This window comes from Piliocolobus tephrosceles, chromosome 1 (assembly GCF_002776525.5).
Source record: "Piliocolobus tephrosceles isolate RC106 chromosome 1, ASM277652v3, whole genome shotgun sequence".
Lineage (NCBI taxonomy): Eukaryota > Metazoa > Chordata > Mammalia > Primates > Cercopithecidae > Piliocolobus > Piliocolobus tephrosceles.
The window spans coordinates 132,922,375-132,943,519 of NC_045434.1; the positions used below are offsets into that span (position 1 = coordinate 132,922,375).

The 21,145-nt window shown below is 38.9% G+C and overlaps 1 protein-coding gene and 1 pseudogene across 1 annotated transcript in view; one reads left to right on the forward strand and one right to left on the reverse strand.

Annotated features, from left to right (window-relative positions):
• Positions 1-1,750: 1,750 nt before the first annotated feature.
• On the reverse strand, positions 1,751-2,851 carry LOC111540001 (annotated as a pseudogene).
• A 3,283-nt stretch (positions 2,852-6,134) lies between these two features.
• Positions 6,135-21,145, forward strand: part of LOC111539995 (guanylate-binding protein 7) — a 32,084-nt gene continuing 17,073 nt past the window's right edge. The window contains exons 1-4 of the mRNA XM_026454714.2: positions 6,135-6,259; positions 18,265-18,374; positions 18,578-18,774; positions 20,475-20,720. Coding sequence (XP_026310499.1) covers positions 6,179-6,259; positions 18,265-18,374; positions 18,578-18,774; positions 20,475-20,720 — 634 coding nt within the window. The 5' untranslated portion in view covers positions 6,135-6,178. The remainder of the gene's footprint in view (positions 6,260-18,264; positions 18,375-18,577; positions 18,775-20,474; positions 20,721-21,145) is intronic.

The following is a 21,145-nucleotide window of genomic DNA, read 5'->3' on the forward strand; positions in this document are numbered from 1 at the left end:
TTTTTTTTTTTTTTTTTTTTTTAAATTTGAGGCTGAGTTTTGCTCTTGTTGCCCAGGCTGGAGTGCAATGGTGCGATCTCAGCTCATCGCAACCTCCGCCTCCTGGGTTCAAGCCATTCTCCTGCCTGGGATTACAGGAGCCCGCCACCACGCCCGGCTAATTTTGTGTGTGTGTGTTTTAGTAGAGACGGAGTTTCTCCATGTTGGTCAGGCTCCTCTTGAACTCCCAATCTCAGGTGATCCGCCCGCCTCAGCCTCCCAAAATGCCAGGATTACAGGTGTGAGCCACCACGTAATGTTATACAAGGGCCAAAGGAGGCCATGAGTTGTCTTTGGTTGTGGGGCCAGAGGGCAACTGTTCGTGAAAATAGTGAGTGTATGAAGATTTAAGAAAATCATGCTGCAATGGAGGATAAGGGAGAGGAAGGCAGGAAGGGAAAGGAAATGCCTGAAGGTCAAAAGATGAGCCCAAGCCTAAGCCCAACCTCAAGCCCCAGCATGGCACAATTTTGTGAATTAACTCAGGCTGAGTTGCCTCCAATCTTTGGAATGTCATCTTATACTGGTAATGCTGAGGCAGAGGGCAGTAATTGGTGCTTTGGGATAGGAAAAGGGACAGTTGCTGAAATACAAACTTAATAGCATCCCAAGTTCCTCAATTGCAGCCAAAATAACATATGTTCAGGCCTTTAGGTAGTATCACCCCAAAACTACCAGCTGTAGTGTGGTCCATTCCCAGAGAGCAACATGCAAGAATAAGTTTACAATACACTCAGCCCTTCTGGCTTAAAATCAGGGGCTCAGAGGCTGTGACAACTCATGATGCTGAAAATGCCTCCAATGAAATGAAGTACTAGCTCTCTGCTTCATTAAAAGCTCTTGGAAAGAATATTAAATCTCAAGACAGCAAAATAATTGAACGCACAATACATTTTGTATGTCTTTGTATCCAATATATTACCTTTGTCTTATTAATAAAAATTATATCTCTCGTTACATATTTCTTGGATGTGAAGTTTTTATTCATACTCAGTAATTTCTGTGAAGGACAAATCTGTCTTTATTTTCAATTTCATTTAGAAATATACCACATTCACTCTTTTTGATGTGAACTTTCCCAGGAAATTTCTCTTGTGCCCATTTAGTTTTATAAGAGCGTCATTTTGTGCCATTACATCAATATCCTGTTTTATTTCCATTACGTTTTTCAAAAACCAAAGGAAACAAGGTTTTTCTTTAAAAGTTTGACATTTTCTCTTGTTAATTCTGTGTCCTGATATTTACAGCTGAAGAGAAACTATTTTAACTTAAGTGTAAGATGATTTAGAATAACAAATGATTCGGGAGGCTGAGGCAGGAGAATGGCATAAACCCGAGAGGCGGAGCTTGCAGTGAAGTGAGATCCAGCCACAGCACTCCAGCCTGGGTGACAGAGCAAGACTCCATCTCAAAAAAAAAAAAAAAAAAAAGAATAGCAAATGATACAGTCCACTCAGAGTTTACAAAAAAAACATTTACCAGGTAGACACTTAATAAACAAAATAAGCACTTGGAGAAAGTTCTTTGAAAACAGACCTAGAGACATCCACCTGCATGCATCTTTTGCACAGATTTTGTTAAGAAAAGGCTAGATCTAAAAATGTATTGTCAAGAAACAAGTAAACCAAAGCATACATACGTAGGTATTCTAAACAGAGGTTTATGTGGGGTCCATTTAGAGTGACTGATGCAAATACCAGTTGTAGAAGCGTTAATCTAAATCTTTTACTCGGCGACAGATTTCCTCTGTGAAGTCTGAGCATTTTGCATTGCCTCCCAAATCTTTTGTAAAGCTCTTTCCATCCTTAATCGTAGCAAAACACGCGGCCTCAATTCTTGCAGCATGGTCAAAAAGTCCGATGTGGCGCAACATCAACACAGAACTGAGCAGGAGGGCTGTGGGATTCGCCATGTCCTTGCCTGCAATGTCTACAGGCGTCCCATGAATGGACTCAAAAATTGCAACCCCATTGGCTCCAATGTTGCCACTTGGTGTCACACTAAGACCTCCGATCAATCCTGCATACAGGTCCCTAAGGATGTCTCCATACAAATTTGGCATAACAAGAACATCAAACTGGGAAGGATCTTGTACCATATTCAAATATACTGTATCAAGGTACATCTCATTAAATTTAATATCTTTACAGTTTTCTGCAACTTCCCTGCATTTTTGTAGAAAACGCCCATCTAACACCCGCATGATGTTGGCTTTGTGCACTGCCGTGACGTTGTTCCGGTGGTTGTTCCGGGCATACTCAAAGGCAAACTCAGCAATGGGCTTCCTCGCCCCCTTGGTGATGAGCTTGATACTCTGCACAACTCCATCAACGATCACATGCTCAATTCCACTGTATTCTCCTTCTGTGTTCTCTCGAATGGGCACAACATTTACAGCGGTGTAAGGGGTTTTATAGCCTTCGATAGAGACACACGGTCGGACATTTGTGTAAAGGTCAAATGTTTTGCACAGCGGTAAATTCATAGATGGGTGACCGGCTGCTATTGGGGTCTTCAAATGGCCTTTCAAGCCCATCTTGTTCTTATCCATGGGCTCTTAAGCCTCCGAAGGGATCATCCACTTTCCTCCAGGTCCTTGAATGGCAGTGACGTTCTGCTCCTCCCACTGAACAGGTGCTTAGGCAGCACCAAAAATCTTCATAACTGCAGCTGAAATTTCTGGGCCAATACCATCCCCTGGAATTAAAGTTACTGGCTGAACAACACCAGTAAAACCTCTGGTCACCTGTTTTGGGTTGTGGAATGCCCCCAGCAGTGGAGAGACCTTGGAGATCCAAGCAGGTCCAGCCATCGCTTCCCCTCCTGGCTCCACAGAGACCGACCCCTTCCAATTTTAAATGCTCTTCTTAAAATGCAGTTCTTGAAAGTTCATCTGGAATGTTCCACATAATGGCCATTGTAATTCTAAATTACTTTTGGTGTAATTTCCCATCAATTGAGAAGTGTGCATGAGATGGACCATAAATACAGCTGGCTAGAGTCCCAGAAGAAAGATTATTCTGGCTTGCCTTTAAATTTGGCTATCTTATTTTGTTTCTCATTAATCTCTGAAGAGAAAAAAATAAAATCCTATGAATCTGGTTGGGAATGTCAGAAGTTTGGACTGGTGTTTTATTTTACAATGTACCCGGTCCAGGGTATTTGTTTTAGTTGGTAGACAATCATTGCCTTTGTTGTCCAACCCATGACCACATTTTCCCTGTTGCATGGAAATTTTCTTAAGTGTGGCAGAGGCTCTAATGGTAACCTTGCCTATCCATGGCCCATTTACCTTCACACAAAATACTTCATCTTCAGAGACTGGAGTCCCTCATTAATGATGGCACTGCCTTAACTGGTTTAAATTGGTCAACCCATGCCTACTGTTTGGTACATATATTTTTCCTCTTGGCAGATGTTCAGAAGTAAGAAAAGACTCAATTCACCAAAATTTTAAATCAGGCAGGCAGACCAAACAAAATGTTAAACCCGGCATGCAGAAGTTAAAAAAAAAAAAAAAAAAAAAAAAGAGTACTCACCAGAAGGACAATGTTCTTATCTCATGAAGGGCTTGCCAGAAAAGACAAAGTCGTTTTTAGGCTAAGAAGGGATTCAAGGCTTTTTATTGAGGTGACCTTATCCAAATAAGACCCTGAACCAGACAAAAAGAAGGGATTTTAACCCAAGGGGAGACTCAACACAGTACAAAAGGTCAGATGTGGAAACGAAGAGATCAAAGGGCTCAACAAGTGAATACCACTCACGGTTTCAGGGGCTGCTGATCATTCCAAGATGAGCTCACTTTAGTTCCTACTTCTGATGCCAGATTACGTCAAGCTAAAGTAACAACAGAGAAAGTAGCTCTCCAAAGAAATGAGTTTATTTAAGAATGAGCAGGGGACCATATGCATACCAAATTCAGGTATGCACACTCTAATAAATCATAGTTTGGTTGAGACAGTGGGAAACTTTAAAGATAAAAAGGAGAAGTACACGCAGGGTGTTTTGAAACAAAAGTTTATTTGTTTACAGGAGCTTACTCACAGGACTTAATATGTGTACTGGCTGTTGCTAAGAGAGAGTCTTCACAGAAGGGACCCTGATTACAGGGACTCTGATGGCAAGTTAGACCACTTGAAGTTTACAGTTAAGACTGGCTATTACTGGAAAGATGTCCTCAGAATATTAGCCTTTGTTGCGAGGTTGTGTATTGGCAACATCTTCAGTGGCAGTTCCCATCACAGGAAAGTGTGCGTGAGAGCTTTTCCTTCATGGTCTGCTGACTTCATTGCATTCAAGTTTGGCATTTTGATGCTGACAACTTTCACACTTTCACCCTTTAAAATTCTAGAACTCTTTTACTAGTCCAAGGTATACCTTTTTAATTCCTGCAGTATTCTAATACCTCATGGATTTTCTTAAATATTTTGCTGGTTTTTGTCATCATCCATCTGAAGCACTTCAGTGGGTTCCATTATTAACAAATCTGGTCTATTTGGCTGTATACATATTCAGGTGTTCAAATCACAGATTCCTCAACTAAATTTCAAGATTTTATTCTTGCTACTCCACTCCTGGAAACCATTTCAACAGACTATACTAGAGTGGATGCTTTATACTGTCCTTTCCATGTCAGAATCTCCTCCATTTGGATATCCTTCTGTTCATGTGGCACCTGCATAAGGAAAAAGAGTCACTACATGAAGATGAGCCCAGCACTTGGACCTCTTGTCTCAGCCCTCTCCCTAATTTTACTTGTGAATGTATGCTTTTTTCTTCCACTTGAGCGTTGCATAAAAATACAGAGATGTCTTAGTCTGTGTCTGCCACTAGGACAAAATACATTACACAGGGTAATTTATAAATAATAAAAACTAATTTCTCACAGATCTAGAGATTGGGAAGTCCAAGATTAAGGCACAAGGCGATTCAATGTCTAGTGAGGGCTTGTTACTCACAGAGGGGGTTTCCCACTGTCCTCAAATGGCAGACGGGGCAGAAGGAACAATGAAATTCCCTCAAGGTCTTTATATATATATATACTTTAAGTCCAGGGATATATGTGCAGAACGTACAAGTTTGTTACATAGGTATACACGTGCCATGGTGATTTACTGCACCCATCAACCCATCATCTACATTAGGCATTTCTCCTAATGCTATCCCTCCCCTAACCCCACCACCCCTGACAGGCCCCAGCGTGTGATGTTCCCCTCCCTGTGTCCATGTGTTCCCATTGTTCGACCCCCACTTATGAGTGAGAACATGTGGTGTTTGGTCTTCTGTTCCTGTCTTAGTTTGCTGAGAATGATGGTTTCCAGCTTCAGCCATGTCCCTGCAAGGGACAGGAACTCATCCCTCAAGGCCTTTTATAAGGGCATTAACTTTATTACTGAGGACATGACCTTTCATGACTTAATCACTTCTGCCTTTTTTTTTTTTTTTTTTTCTGAGACGGAGCCTCACTCTGTTGCCAGGCTGGAGTGCAGTGGCGCAATCGCAGCTCACTGCAATCTCTCCGCCTCCTGGGTTCAAGTGATTCCCTGGCCTCAGCCTCCCAAGTAGCTGGGACTACAGGCATGCACCACCATGCCCGGCTAATTTTCTGTATTTTAGTAGAGACAAAGTTTCACCATGTTGGCCAGGATGGTCTCTATCTCCTGACCTCATGATTTATCTGCCTCGAACTCCCAAAGTGTTGGGATTACAGGTCTGAGCCATTGCACCCACCCCACTTCTGACTTCTTAATATCATCACCTTGGGGTTTGGTTCAGACTTCACTGAAGTTCCAACATATAAATGGGGGATGGAGGGATTAATGTTCAGACCATAGTAACAGGTTTATAGAGTTTACATTAATTCTGTAACATAACTTATTTGAGCCTATGGTTAGATATGAAGTGAATAGGGGACCCAAGTACCTTCTGAGAAAGTCATTTATATAAATAAAGAGTTGATTGATTTCTTTGCTGAAATGGAAGCAACCCATTTCCCCTGCCAGAAACTTACATTCCTATACGTTTAACCGGTTTAGGCCTTGTCTGCCTGGATTCTGCTGTCACTATATGTTGTTTCTCCTCTTCCCTTGAAGGCTTCCCTCTGGGCTGCACAGTGAAGTCTGAAACCAAAGGCATCTGGATGTGGTGTGTGCCCCACCCCTCTAAGCCAAACCACACCCTGGTCCTTCTGGACACGGAGGGCCTGGGTGATATGGAAAAGGTAAGACAGAGCCATAGAGAAATCTTCTTTACCCTTTGATTCTCTTTTTATGTTTTTATGCATAACATCAATCCAACTTCTCTGGCCTATTCCTGAATCACAAATCTGATTATGGTTACAAAGCTAAATTTCATTTCTGGGAACTTACTTTCTTGGTAAGCTCAAATATTTTGGAGTATTAGTGATAGATCTTCTTATTTTTAACAGGTGGATGAATTATAAAATTTAATAAATACTTACTGCATAGCAGAAGTCTAGGGCTGTGTGCTAAATACAGAATCCTGAATTTCAAAGCTCTATGCTAATCAGCGAACCAGGTAAATGCTCAGAGCCTAGTGGCGAAGACAACATTGTGATCATTTAGAGTGCTTAGATGCTGGAAGTGAGGGCCTAACCCAATGATACAATTTAGGAGAAAGCTTCCTGGAAGAAGCTGTAACTGGTAGGATTAATGGATGCTACTAGTTAGGGTGTGTGGGGTTCGTAGGCTTGAAGGTAGAAATCAGGAAAATAGAGTTTCACTGAAATAATCTATTTTTAAATGCATAGAAAAGTACCAGGTAGCGTGGCGTGGTGGCTCACACCTGTAATCCTAGCACTTGGGGAGGCCAAGGTGGGTGGATCATCTGAGGTCAGAAGTTCGAGACCAGCCTGGGCAACATGGTGAAACCCTATCACTACTAAAAATGCAAAAATTAGCCCAGCGTGGAAGCAGGTGCCTGTAATCCCAGCTATTCAGGAGGCTGAGGCAGGAGAATCGCTTGGACCCGGGAGGTGGAGGTTGCAGTGAACCGAGATCACGCCACTGCACTCCAGCCTGAGTGACAGAGTGAGACAAAGAAAAAGAATAAAGAAAAGAAAAGAAAAAGAAAAAGAAAAGAAAACCACCAGCTATACCAGGAACATTTATAAAAGTTTTTGCCCAATTTACAGGGGTAGGCAATGTAGTCATCACTGACTTCTAGAACAGCGTGAGCTAGCCCCACACAAAAATTTGCAAATTGGATAATTCTAGATAATTTTGCTTTATAGTATTAGGTGTAGTCTTTTCCTTTATTTATATTAGTCTGAGTGTAAACTGAAAATAGAATTAGTCAGAAATGACAGAGGGATGTTACCACTGACCCCATATAAATACAATACTATGAAAACCTCCATGCACATAAATAAGACATCTACACAAAATGGACAAATTTGTTGACAAATACACCCTCTCAAGACTTAACTAGGAAGAAATTGAATCCCTGAACAGACAAATGATGAACTCTGAAATTGTGGCATTAATAAATAGCCTACCTACCAAAAAAAAATAAAAGCCCAGAAACAGATGGATTCATAGCTGAATTTATCAGATGTACAAAGAAAAGCTGGTAGCATTCCTACTGAAAACATTCCAAAGAATTGAGAAGGAGGCACTCCTCCCTAACTCTTTCTATGGGGCCAGCATCATCCTGATACCAAAACCTGGAGAGATACAACAACAAAAGAAAAAAACTTCAGGTCAATATCCTTGATGAACATCAACCAAAAATGCTCAACAAAATACAGGCAAACTAAATCCAGCAACACATCAAAAAGCTTATCCACCATGACCAAGTAGGCTTTATCCCTGGAATGCAAGAATGGATCAAGATATGCAAATCAATAAATGTGATTCATCCCATAAACAGAAATAAAGACAAATACTACACAATTATCTCAATAGATGCAGAAAATGCTTTCAATAAAATTCAAAGGCCATTCATGGTAAAAACTCTCAATAACCTAGGTATTGAAGGAACATAACTCAAAATGATAAGAGCCATATATGACAAACCCACAGTCAACATCATACTAAATGGGCAAAAGCTGGAAGCATTGCTCTTGAAAATCAGCACAAGACAAGGATGCCCTCTTTCACCACTTCTGTTCAACATAGTATTGGAAGTCTTGGCCAGGGCAATGAGGCAAGAGAAAGAAATAAAGGGCATCCAAATAGGAAAAGAAGAAGTCAAACTATCCCTGTTTGCCAACGACATGGTTTTATGTCTGGAAAACCCCATAGTCCCAGCCCAAAAGCTTCTTAAGCTGATAAACAACTTCAGCAAAGTCTCAGGATACAAAATCAATATGCAAAAATAACTAACATTCCTATACACTAACCACAGTCAAGCTGAAAGCCAAATCAGGAACAAACTGCCCTTCATAATTTCTACTTAGGAATACAGCTAACTAGGGAGGTAAAAGATCTTTCCAAGGAGAACTACAAAACACTGCTCCAAGAAATCAGAGATGACACAAATAAAAGGAAAAACATTCCTTTCTCATGGAGAGAAAGAATCAATATTGTTAAAATGACCATACTGCCCAAAAGCAATTTATAGATTCAATGCTATTCCTATTAAACTACCATTGAGATTATTCACAGAATTAGAAAAAAACTGTTTTTAAAAAATTCATATGGAACCAAAAAAGAACTCAGGCAAAAAATAGCCAAGGCAATTCTAAGCAAAAAGAACAAAGCTGGAGGCATCATGCTACCGGACATCCAACTATACTACAGGGCTACAGTAACCAAAATACATGGAACTGGTACCAAAACAGACACATAGACCAATGGAACAGAACAGATAACCCAGAATTTAAGACTGCACACCTACAACTATCTGATTTTTGACAAACCTGAAAAAAACAAACAAACAAAAAACAAACAAACAAAAAAAAAGCAAGCAATGGTGAAAGGATTCCCTATTCAATAAATGGTGCTGGAATAACAGGCTAGCCATATGCAGAAGATTGAAACTGGACCCCTTCCTTAGACCATATACAAAAGTTAACTCAATATGGATTAAAGACTTAAATATACAACCCAAAACTATAAAAACCTTGGAAAACCACTTTGACCATATCATTCAGGACATAGGCATGGGCAAAGATGTCATGATGAAGACACCAAAAAAGCAATTGTAACAAAAGCAAAAAATTGACAAATGGGAACTAACTAAACTAAAGAGCTTCTGCACAGCAAAAGAAACCATCAACCAAGTATACAGACAACCTAAAGAATGGGAGAAAATGTTTGCAAACTCTGCATCTGACAAAGGTCTAATATCCAGCATCTTTAAGGAACTTAAACAAATATACAAAAATAAAAATAAAAAGTGGGCAAAGGACATAAACACTTTTCAAAAGAAGACATATATGCAGCCAACAATCATATGAAAAAAAAGCTTAACATCACAGACCATTGGAGAAATGCAAATCAAAACCACAATACTATCATGATCACACCAGTCAGAATGGCTACTATCAAAAAGTCAAAAAATAAGAGATGCTGGCTAGGTTGTAGAGAAATAGGAACACTTATCCCTTGTTGGTGGGAGTGTAAATTAGTTAAACCATTGTTGAAGACAGTGTGGCAACTCCTCAAAGACCTAAAGACGGAACTACCATTTGACCCAGCAATGCCATTACTGGATATGTACCCAAAGGACTATAAATTGCTCTATTATAAAGACACATGCATGTAAATGTTCATTATGGTGCAATAACAAAACATGGCATCAACCTAAAGTCCCATAAATGATAGACTAGATAAAGAAAATGTGGTACATATACACTATGGAATACTATGCAACCGTAAAAGAAGAACAAGATCATTTGCAGGGTATGGATGGAGCCAGAGGCCATTATCCTTAGCAAAGAGATGCAGAAACAGAAAACCAAATACCACATATTCTCACTTATAAGTGGGAGCTAAATGATGAGAACATATGGACACATAGAGGGAAACAACACACATTGGAGCCTATCAGAAGGTGGACAATGGGAGGAGGGAAAAGATCAGGAAAAATAGCTAATAGGTACTTGGCTAAATACCTGAGTGATGAAATAATATATGCAACAAACCTCCACCTATGTAACACCTATGTAACACCTATGTTTACCTATGTAACAAACCCCTGTTTTGCAGTATGAAAGCCAAAACAAACTGGTTCTATTTATTTCAAAATAAATGTTTTAAGTGTTCATTTTAAGCATTTGGAAAGGAAAGAAAGAAGCCTTTATTGTGACCAAATTAATTCTTTTTTATCCCCTCAATTTCTAATTTTATTTATTTACTAAATACATATAGCACTATGTGCCAGGCACTGTTCTAAGCACTCTGTAAATAATAACTTGTTTAATCATACAATGACCCTATAAAACATGTACTATTATTATCCCTACCTGTCATATGAGGACACCGAGTAGAGAGAGGCCGAGTAACTTGCCCATGGTCACACAGTTACCAATGGTCAAGCTGGAATTTCAGCCAGGCATCCCATCTGTGAAATCTGTGTTCTTCACTTTGCTTCCTCCCTAAGTGAAAATTAATATCATTTTAAAATCTTCACAGATGAGGAAGTTAAGTTACATTTTTTACATTTTTATTTTTGTTATACCTTAAGTTCTAGGGTACATGTGCACAACGTGCAGGTTTGTTACATATGTATACATGTGCCATGTCGGTGTACTGCACCCATTAACATGTCATTTACATTATAACTCCTAATGCTGTCCATCCCCCCTTCCCCCATCCCATGACAGGCCCCAGTGTGTGATGTTCCCCACCCTGTGTCCAAGTGTTCTCATTGTTCAGTTCCCACCTATGAGCGAGAACATACAGTGTTTGGTTTTCTGTCCTTGCAATAGTTTGCTGAGAATGATGGTTTCCAGCTCCATCCATGTCCCTGAAAAGGACATGAACTCATCCTTTTTTATGGCTGCATAGTATTCCATGGTGTATATGTGCCACATTTTCTTAATCCAGTCTATCATTAATGGACACTTGGGTTGGTTCCAAGTCTTTGCTATTGTGAATAGTGCCGCAATGAACATACGTGTGCATGTGTCTTTATAGCAGCATGATTTATAATCCTTTGGGTATATAACCAGTAATGGGATGGCTGGGTCAAATGGTACTTCTAGTTCTAGATCCTTGAGGAATCGCCACACTGTCTTCCACAACGGCTGAACTAGTTTACAGTCCCACCAACGGTGTAAAAGTGTTCTTATTTCTCCACATCCTCTCCAGCACCTGTTGTGTCCTGACTTTTTAATGATCACCATTCTAACTGGTGTGAGATGGTATCTCATTGTGGTTTTGATTTGCATTTGTCTGATGGCCAGTGATGGTGAGCATTTTTTCATGTGTCTGTTGGCTGCATAAATGTCTTCTTTTGAGAAGTGTCTGTTCATATCCTTTGAACACTTTTTGATGAAGTTGTTTGATTTTTTTCTTGTAAATTTATTTAAGTTCTTTGTAGGTTCTGGATATTAGCCCTTTGTCAGATGGGTAGATTGCCCAAATTTTCTCCCATTCTGTAGGTTGCCTGTTCACTCTGATGGTAGTTTCTTTTGCTGTGCAGAAGCTCTTTAGTTTAATTAGATCTCATTTGTCTATTTTGGCTTTTGTTGCTATTGCTTTTGGTGTTTCAGTCATGAAGTCCTTGCCCATGCCTATGTCCTGAATGGTATTGCCTAGGGTTTCTTCTCGGGTTTTTATGGTTTTAGGTCTACCATTTAAGTCTTTAATCCATCTTGAATTAATTTTTGTGTAGGGTGTAAGGAAGGGATCCAGTTTCAGCTTTCTACATATGGCTAGCCAATTTTCCCAGCACCATTTATTAAATAGGGAATCCTTTCCCCATTTCCTGTTTTTGTCAGGTTTGTCAAATATCAGATGGTTGTAGACATCTGGTGTTATTTCTGAGGGCTCTGTTCTGTTCCATTGGTCTATATCTCTGTTTTGGTACCAGTACCATGCTGTTTTGGTTACTGTAGTGCTGCAGTATAGTTTGAAGTCAGGTAGCATGATGCCTCCAACTTTGTTCTTTTTGCTTAGGATTGTCTTGGCAATGTAGGCTCTTTTTTTGGTTCCATATTAACTTTAAAGCAGTTTTTTCCAATTCTGTGAAGAAAGTCATTGGTAGCTTGATGGAAATGGCATTGAATCTATAAATTATCTTGGGCAGTAGGGTCATTTTCACGATATTGATTCTTCCTATCCATGAGCATGGAATGTTCCATTTGTTTTTGTCCTCTTTTATTTCATTGAGCAGTAGTTTGTAGTTCTCCTTGAAGAGGTCCTTCACATGCCTTGTAAGTTGGATTCCTAGGTATTTTATTCTCTTTGAAGCAATTGTGAATGGGAGTTCACTCATGATTTGGCTCTCTGTTTGTCTGTTATTGGTGTATAGGAATGTTTGTAATTTTTGCAGATTGATTTTGTATCCTGAAACTTTCCTGAAGTCGCTTATCAGCTTAAGGAGATTTTGGGCTGAGAAGATGGGGTTTTCTAAATACACAATCATGTCATCTGCAAACAGGGAAAATTTGACTTCATCTTTTCCTAATTGAATACCCTTTATTTCTTTCTCCTGCCTGATTGCCCTGACCAGAACTTCCAACACTATGTTGAATAGGAGTGGTAAGAGATGGCATCCCTGCCTTGTGCTGATTTTCAAAGGGAATGCTTCCAGTTTTTGCCCATTGAGTATGATATTGGCTGTGGTCTTGTCATAAATAGTTCTTATTATGTTGAGATATGTCCCATCAATACATAGTTTACTGAGAGTTTTTAGCATGAAGGGCTGTTGAATTTTGTCAAAGGCCTTTTCTGAATCTATTGAAATAATCATGTGGTTTTTGTCTTTGGTTCTGTTTACATGATGGATTACATTTATTGATTTGCCTATGGTGAACCCATCTTGCACCACAGAGATGAAGCCAATTTGATTGTGGTTGATAACGCTTTTTGATGTGCTACTGGAGTCAGTTTGCCAGTATTTTATTGAGGATTTCTGCATCAATGTACATCAGGGATATTGGTCTAAAATACTCTTTTTTTATTCTGTCTCTGCCAGGCTTTGGTATCAAGATGATGCTGGCCTCATAAAATGAGTTAGGGAGGATTCCCTCTTTTTCTATTGATTGGAATAGTTTCAGAAGGAATGACACCAGCTCCTGTTTCTACCTCTGGTAGAATTCTGCTGTGAATCTACCTGGTCCTGGACTGTTTTCGGTTGGTAGGCTATTAATTATTGCCTCAATTTCAGAGCCTGTTATTGGTCTATTCAGAGATTCAACTTCTTCTTGGTTTAGTCTTGGGAGGGTGCATGTGTCCAGGAATTTATCCATTTCTTCTAGATTTTCTAGTTGATTTGCATAGAGGTTTTTATAGTATTCTCTGATGGTTGTTCGTATTTCTGAGGGATTGCTAGTGATATTCCCTTTATCATTTTTATTGCATCTATTTGATTCTTCTGTCTTTTCTTCTTTATGAGTCTTGCTAGTGGTCTACCAATTTTGTTGATCTTTTCCAGAAACCAACTTCTAGATTCATTGATTTTTTGAAGGGTTTTTTTGTGTCTCTATCTCCTTCAGTTCTGCTCTGATCTTAGTTATTTCTTGCCTTCTGCTAGCTTTTGAATGTGTTTGTTCTTGCTTCATTAGTTCTTTTAATTGTGATGTTAGAGTGTCAATTTTAGATCTTTCCTGCTTTCTCTTGTGGGCATTTAGTGCAACAAATTTCCCTCTGCACACTGCTTTCAATATGTCCCAGAGATTGTGCTCTGTTGTGTCTTTTTTCTCATTGGTTTCAAAGAACACCTTTATTTCTGCCTTCATTTAGTTATGTACCCAGTAGTCATTCAGGAACCACTTGTTCAGTTTCCAGGTAGGTGAGCGGTTTCGAGTGAGTTTCTTAATCCTGAGTTCTAGTATTACACTGTGGTCAGAGAGACAGTTTGTTATAATTTCTGTTCTTTTACATTTGCTGAGTAGAGCTTCACTTCCAATTATGTGGTCAATTTTGGAATAAGTGCAATGTGATGCTGAGAAGAATGTATATTCTGTTGATTTGGGGTAGAGAGTTCTGTAGATGTCTATTAGGTCTGCTTGGTGCAGAGCTGAGTTCAATTCCTGGATATCCTTGTTAACTTTCTGTCTTGTGGATCTGTCTAATGTTGACAGTGGGGTCTTAAAGTCTGCCATTATTATTGTGTAGGAGTCTAAGTCTCTTTGTAGGTCTCTGAGGACTTGCTTTATGAATCTAAGTGCTCCTGTATTGGGTGTATATGCATTTAGGATAGTTAGCTCTTCTTGTTGAATTGATCCCTTTACCATTATGTAATGGCCTTCTTTGTCTCTTTTGATCTTTGTTGGTTTGAAGTCTTTTTATCAGAGACTAGGATTGCAACCCCTGCTGTTTTTGGTTTTCCATTTGCTTGGTAGATCTTCCTCCATCCCTTTATCTTGAGCCTACGTGTGTCTGTGCACATGAGATGGGTCTCTTGAATACAGCACACTGATAGGTCTTATCTCTTTATCCAATATGCCAGTCTATGTCTTTTAATTGGAGCATTCAGGCCATTTACATTTAAGGTTAATATTGTTATGTGTGAATTTGATCCTGACATTATGATGTTAGCTGGTTATTTTGCTTGTTAGTTGATGCGGTTTCATGTTAGCATCAATGGTCTTTACAATTTGGCATGTTTTTGCAGTGGCTGGTACCAGTTGTTCCTTTCCATGTTTAGTGCTTCCTTCAGGAGTTCTTGTAAGGCAGGCCTGGTGGTGGCAAAATCTCTCAGTATTTGCTTGTCTGTAAAGGATTGTATTTCTCCTTCACTTATGAAACTTAGTTTGGCTGGAGATGAAACTCTGGGTTGAAATTCTTTTCTTTTCTTTAAGAATATTGAATATTGGCCCCCACTCTCTTCTGGCTTGTAGAGTTTCTGCTGAGAGATCCACTGATAGGCTTCTCTTTGTGGGTACCCTGACCTTTCTCTCTGGCTGCCCTTAACATTTTTTCCTTCGTTTCAACTTTGCTGAATCTGACGATTATGTGTCTTGGAGTTGCTCTTCTCAAGGAGTATGTTTGTGGCGTTGTCTGTATTTCCTGAATTTGAATGTTGGCCTTCTTTGCTAGGTTGGGGAAGTTCTCCTGAATAATATCCTGAAGAGTGTTTTCCAACTTGGTTCCATTGCCCCATCACTTTCAAGTACACCAATCAGACATAGATTTGGTCTTTTCATATAGTCCCATATTTCTTGGAGGCTTTGTTCATTTCTTTTTACTCTTTTTTTTCTCTAAGTTTCTCTTCTCGCTTCATTTCATTCATTTGATCTTCAATCAGTGATACCCTTTCTTCCACTTGATCAAATCAGCTACTGAAGCTTGTGCATGCATCACATAGTTCTTATGCCATGGTTTTCAGCTCCATCAGGTCCTTTAAGATCATCTCTATATAGTTTATTCTCGTTAGCCAGTTGTCTAATCTTTTTTCAAGGTTTTTAGCTCCTTTGCGATGGGTTTGAACATCCTCCTTTAGCTTGGAGAAGTTTTTTTATTACTGATCATCTGAAACCTTCTTCTCTCAACTCATCAAAGTCATTCTCCATCCAACTTTGTTCCATTGCTGATGAGGAGCTGTGTTCCTTTGGAGGAGAAGAGGTGCTCTGATTTTTAGAATTTTCACTTTTTCTGCTCTGGTTTCTCCCCGTCTTTGTGGTTTTATCTACCTTCGGTCTTTGATGATGGTGACGTACAGATGGGGTTTTGGTGTGCATGTCCTTTCTGTTTGTTAGTTTTCCTTCTAACAGTCAGGACCTTCCACTGCAGGTCTGTTGGAGTTTGCTGGGGGTCCACTCCAGACCCTGTTTGCCTGGGTATCACCAGGGGAGGCTGTAGAACAGCAAATATTGCAGAATGGCAAATGTTGCTGCCTCATCCTTCCTCTGGAAGCTTTGTCTCAGAGGGGCAGCCAGCTGTATGAGGTGTCAGTTAGCCCCAACTGGGAGGTCTCTCCCAGTTAGGCTACTCGGTGGTCAAGAACCTACTTGAGGAGGCAGTCTGTCCATTCTCAGAGCTCACACTCCATGCTGGGAGAACCAGTACTCTCTTCAAAGCTGTCAGACAGGGACGTTTTCTCAATTTTCCTTTTTTAAACTTTTATTAAGTTTTGTGGTATTTCATTAAGTTCAGGGGTGCCCCTGAACTTAAAATAAAATATTTTAACTTATTTATTTTATTTTATTTTATTTTATTTTATTAAGTTTGGGGATAAGCCTGAACTTAAATTAAAAGTTAAAAAGAAGGAAAAAAAAAGAAAATAGAGGCCAGACGTGGTGGCTCATGCCTGTAATCCCAGCACTCTGAGAGGCCAAGGTGGGTGGATCACCTGAGGTCAAGAGTCCAAGACCAGCCTGGCTAACATGGTGAAATCCTATCTCTACTGAAAATACGAAAATTAGCCAGGCATGATGGCAGGTGCCTGTGATCCCAGCTACTTCGGAGGCTGAGGTGGAAGAATCACTTGAACCTGGGAGATGGAGGTTGCAGTGATTGCACCATTGCACTGCAGTCTGGGCAACAGAGCAAGACTCTATTTCAAAAAAAAGAAAACAGAATTAGTGTGGTTTGGCTTTCATACTGCAAAAATTACAAATGTGTGTGGGGTCTCATTTAGAAATAGTGAATTTAAAGATACAGTTCTAAAGTTATCAATCATCATTTCAGTGTACAACAAAGATGAAATATTGATTTGAAATAGATTGTAATGTGCATAAACATTTTTATTTGCAAAAGTATGACTGTTCAAGGAACCAAAGCATACAAATATATACATGCTTGATGGAAGCAAAATTACTTGTTGGCCTTGGAATTTGTGGATTTGGTCAGCATTTAATTCTATTTAAGGGACCTTCATATCTTGCCCTGAATAGTATTTCTAGCCTTGTCTTCTCCACATACCTATTCACTCATTCAATTGAATTAAATAACTGTAATACCATTATATGATCATATCCTAAAATTTTTGACTTGGATTTTGTTGGGTCTTTTGCCTTTTTAATTCTTTCATTTCCACAAGTCCTCATTTTATGTACTCCTTAACGTCCAGCTCTTTTCAACCTACTGCCATCTTATTCTAGTTAGACATAGTAACTTTTTGCTCGAACTCACAGAACATTTGTTTCCTCTTTATTTTCCTTCCTTCCCACCTCCCATTTTTTAGATTGTTGTTTGTTTTGTTTTTTACATTATGACATTCATTCCACTCCCGGCAGAAATTATCATCTTGGTTGCACTTTTATGTTGACAATGCTATCTGCCACTCCTGAAAGTCATCTTCTTGTGATTATGGAACTTTGCATCCACAAAACCAAAGGCAGCATCTGCATTTTGTACGTAGCTGAACAATTTTTGGTGAATTTGATTGATTATCATTTGCATTCCTAATATAGCCATGATTGAGAAAATCTGCGAAAGGATTATTGTTCACTAATTACTACATACTTACTGTGCTTTAGGCACTGCATCAAATATTTTACACATTGACCATGTCAATAGCTACTTTTAATATCTAAAGAAAGTGATGCCCTGAGAAGATCAATATAAATGGCAAAAATACAGTTTGACTTTAACATGACCTTCAAAATTCTTATTACATGCCTTACTATTCAGTTATATATACTACAGCTGAAATAGTGAATGGACAACCAAATGAATGAATTAATAAGTGAATAAATTAAAAGGAGACTCTTAAGTCCTAACAGTAATGTGCTTTCAAGTGTCACAAATAATATCAGATCAAGTTTGGAAAAATTTAAATTTATTGTATACAAAAAGTGGAGAGCATCATTCAGGAGACTTCAAACGAAGATGTTCTCCTTATAATGGTTACAGCACAACTGACAAAGCATAAAGGAAGAAATATATTTACTTATCATGTGATTGGCTATTATACATTAACAATATTTTTAGGGAAAATAGAGATGCTTAAGCTGCTTTTTCTATAGCTGATTTATTTAATTTCACCAAATCATGCTGACAAGCATATAAAGCTTACATTTGTGTTTCCTTTAGGCACAGCATTTTGGGAAAACTGGAATGACTTAAGTTTTGGCTACATGGATACAAATAGTTGACCTTGAGATGTATCTAAACTGTGGCTTCCTTTTTTCTATTTCTTTAACACTAGAGTGACCCTAAGAATGACTCTTGGATCTTTGCCCTGGGTGTGCTTCTAAGCAGCAGCTTTGTCTACAACAGCATGAACACCATCAACCACCAGGCCCTGGAGGAGCTACAGTATCCTTCCGGGAAATGAAGAGCAGGTTTTATGGAGTTTAGGAGAATGGAAACTGATACTGTGTCTTCTTTACTGTGACTCGGTTGTCCTGGTTGAGTAAGAAAAGACACAGTGCAAAAGGGAATTTGTATAAAACTTGTTTCTAAGTGAGATGTGGAAACGATGGTGTAGGGTGCTACTCCTTCCTTAGCTGAGATCCCAGCTATGTGACTGAACTAACAGAGCTAATCAGGGCAAAATCCTGCCCCAAACCTGATGAAGTTGAGGACTCCAGCGAGTTTGTGAGTTTCTTTCCAGACTTTATTTGGACTGTTCGGGATTTTACCCTGGAACTGAAGTTAGATGGACACCCCATCACAGAAGATGAGTACTTGGAGAATGCCTTGAAGCTGATTCCAGGTATCAGAGCATGGCCTAGATGGCAGAAGGTTCAGTAGTGGGTGGGCTCAACTAGGACCTGCTCTTCAACACCTGACACAAATTTTTATATTGGACCTGACTGAGGCCCTTGCTCATGGTGGTTGGTGATTGACAAGTGATTATGATTTTTGTGGTTATTTTTACTTGAAATTTCTCAGAGGCTGAGGTTCAAATTCATTGAGGAAATTTAAAACTCAAAGTTCTATCAAATGATTTTAGACCCATAAGTACTATGAAAAATATATCGAGGATTACAATTAATATTATCACATCCTAAGACTCATATATTTGTGTTACTTATTAACTTCAAGTTCTCCTCCTATTCTATTTGGAGAAAATTACCTAATAAGTTTGGAAGCTCGCAAACGCAGAATCACAAGAAGTCAAATGATCAAATTTTGGAAATATATTTCACTCGGTCTATTTTATTAGCCTGGATAGTTATATCCTTTAGAGAAAAAGGAGATTCATACAGTTAATGATTCAGGAAATTAAAAAAAAAATACACTGACATGTGATTCCAATAGGACTGTCAAATCCTTTATTTTACTGTTTTTATAACATCACCTACTTCATTCTACAGTCTCATATAATATGTTGTCAATCTATTACACGTTTGTTAAACAGATTATATTTAGCAGAGTGAATACCTGCTGGCACCTACAATCAATATCTATGTTTGTTCATTTGTTCATCCTTTCAACAAATATTTGTTTTGAATAACTGATACATGCCACAGAATCCCTCTGCAAGACAATGTTAGACCTAATATAATCTGACCTGAGTATTTTCTGTCTCTTTCCGACATTTTCCCCAGCCGCATCTTGTCCTTGTTTCTAGCATTACTTTATTTTTAAGCCCTACATTTCATTTCTGACATGGGGACAGTAAGATTGAGAAAGTCCATGATGCTATGTAATATTAGCCAGAAACAGGAAGAAAAATATGACAGGACCTCTTTTCTATGTGGATTCTATTTTAAAACATCAAATACATAGAAACAGAGAGTAGAACAGAGGTTACCAGGGCACGGTGAGGAAGGAAATGAGGACATGTAGGTGAATGGTACAAACTTGAAGTTATATAGGGTGGGAAAGTCTAGGGATCTAATATACTGCGGGAGAACTATCCTTAACGATATTGTATTTTACATTTAAAATTTACAGAGATTAGATTTTAGGTACTCCTACCACAAAAAAAAAAAAAAAAGGGACGAAAAGTATAGAAGGTAATGGATATATAATTTGCTTACTTGGTAGTAATTTCACTATGTACACGCACATCGAAACTTCATGTTATAACACCTTAAATATATACAATTTTTAAAGAAAGTACTTCTTATCATATTTTAGTTAATCATAATTCAGCAAACATTTAAAAAATCATCAGTCTACCAGACATCATACAGCGGCTGAGGAAACCAACCATAAATTCCTTCACTTGAGGTGGATGCCTTCCCTTCCTTTCCAGAAGTACCTTTCTGACTCTGCTTTGTGCAGAAATTGACTTTTCATACCTTAAGTAGATTAGCATAAGTTTGGTTGCATGAGAGGTTTTTTTGCATAGATTCACAGACATGAGAGACTGTAGTGGTTGATGCAAGGAACTTTGGAAATGAAAATCTTCAGGCTCGCTTAAAAGCTGTTCTTCAGTAGTCACTTTTTTCACTACTTCTGCAGGCAAGAATCCCCAAATCCAAAATTCTAACAAGCCCAGGAAGTGGATCAGGCATTTCTTTCCAAAACGGAAGTGCTTTGTTTTTGACCGGCCAACAAATGACAAAAAACTCTTACTCCATGTTGAAGAAGTACCGGAAGACCAACTGGATATTAATTTTCAGGTGCAATTAGAAAACTTCCGTTCTTATATCCTCACCCATGCAAAGACCAAGACCCTGAGGGAGGGAATCCTTGTCACTGGAAACCGTGAGTCTGTTTCCCTATATGGGTGTTTATTGAGGCCTACTGTATCTCAAAAACTAGTAAACTAAGTTTATAAGTGTGAACAGCAGGTAAGGAGATAACATCTGTGTTATGAGGTATGGGATAAGTGAAGGATATTTTTCTCAGTGAGGGTATAAAAGATGTATTGTGAATTTACACAAAACAGAAAGTAAGTAGCATGTCATGAGTTTCTGCAAGCCTAATGAGATTTTGAGATACAAAATTCAGCATAATCTTATAAACAAAGCTGGCTTCATGAACATGTTACCTGTGCAGTCTTTCAGTGCTCTGTACAGAAAAGAGCTTCTCACAGGGTTTAATGTTCTGGCACTCTCTTAAGTGTTTTTATAAAGGCACCTGCGTTTGCATTCAGAATCATGATCCACAAATGATATAATTTACTTTGC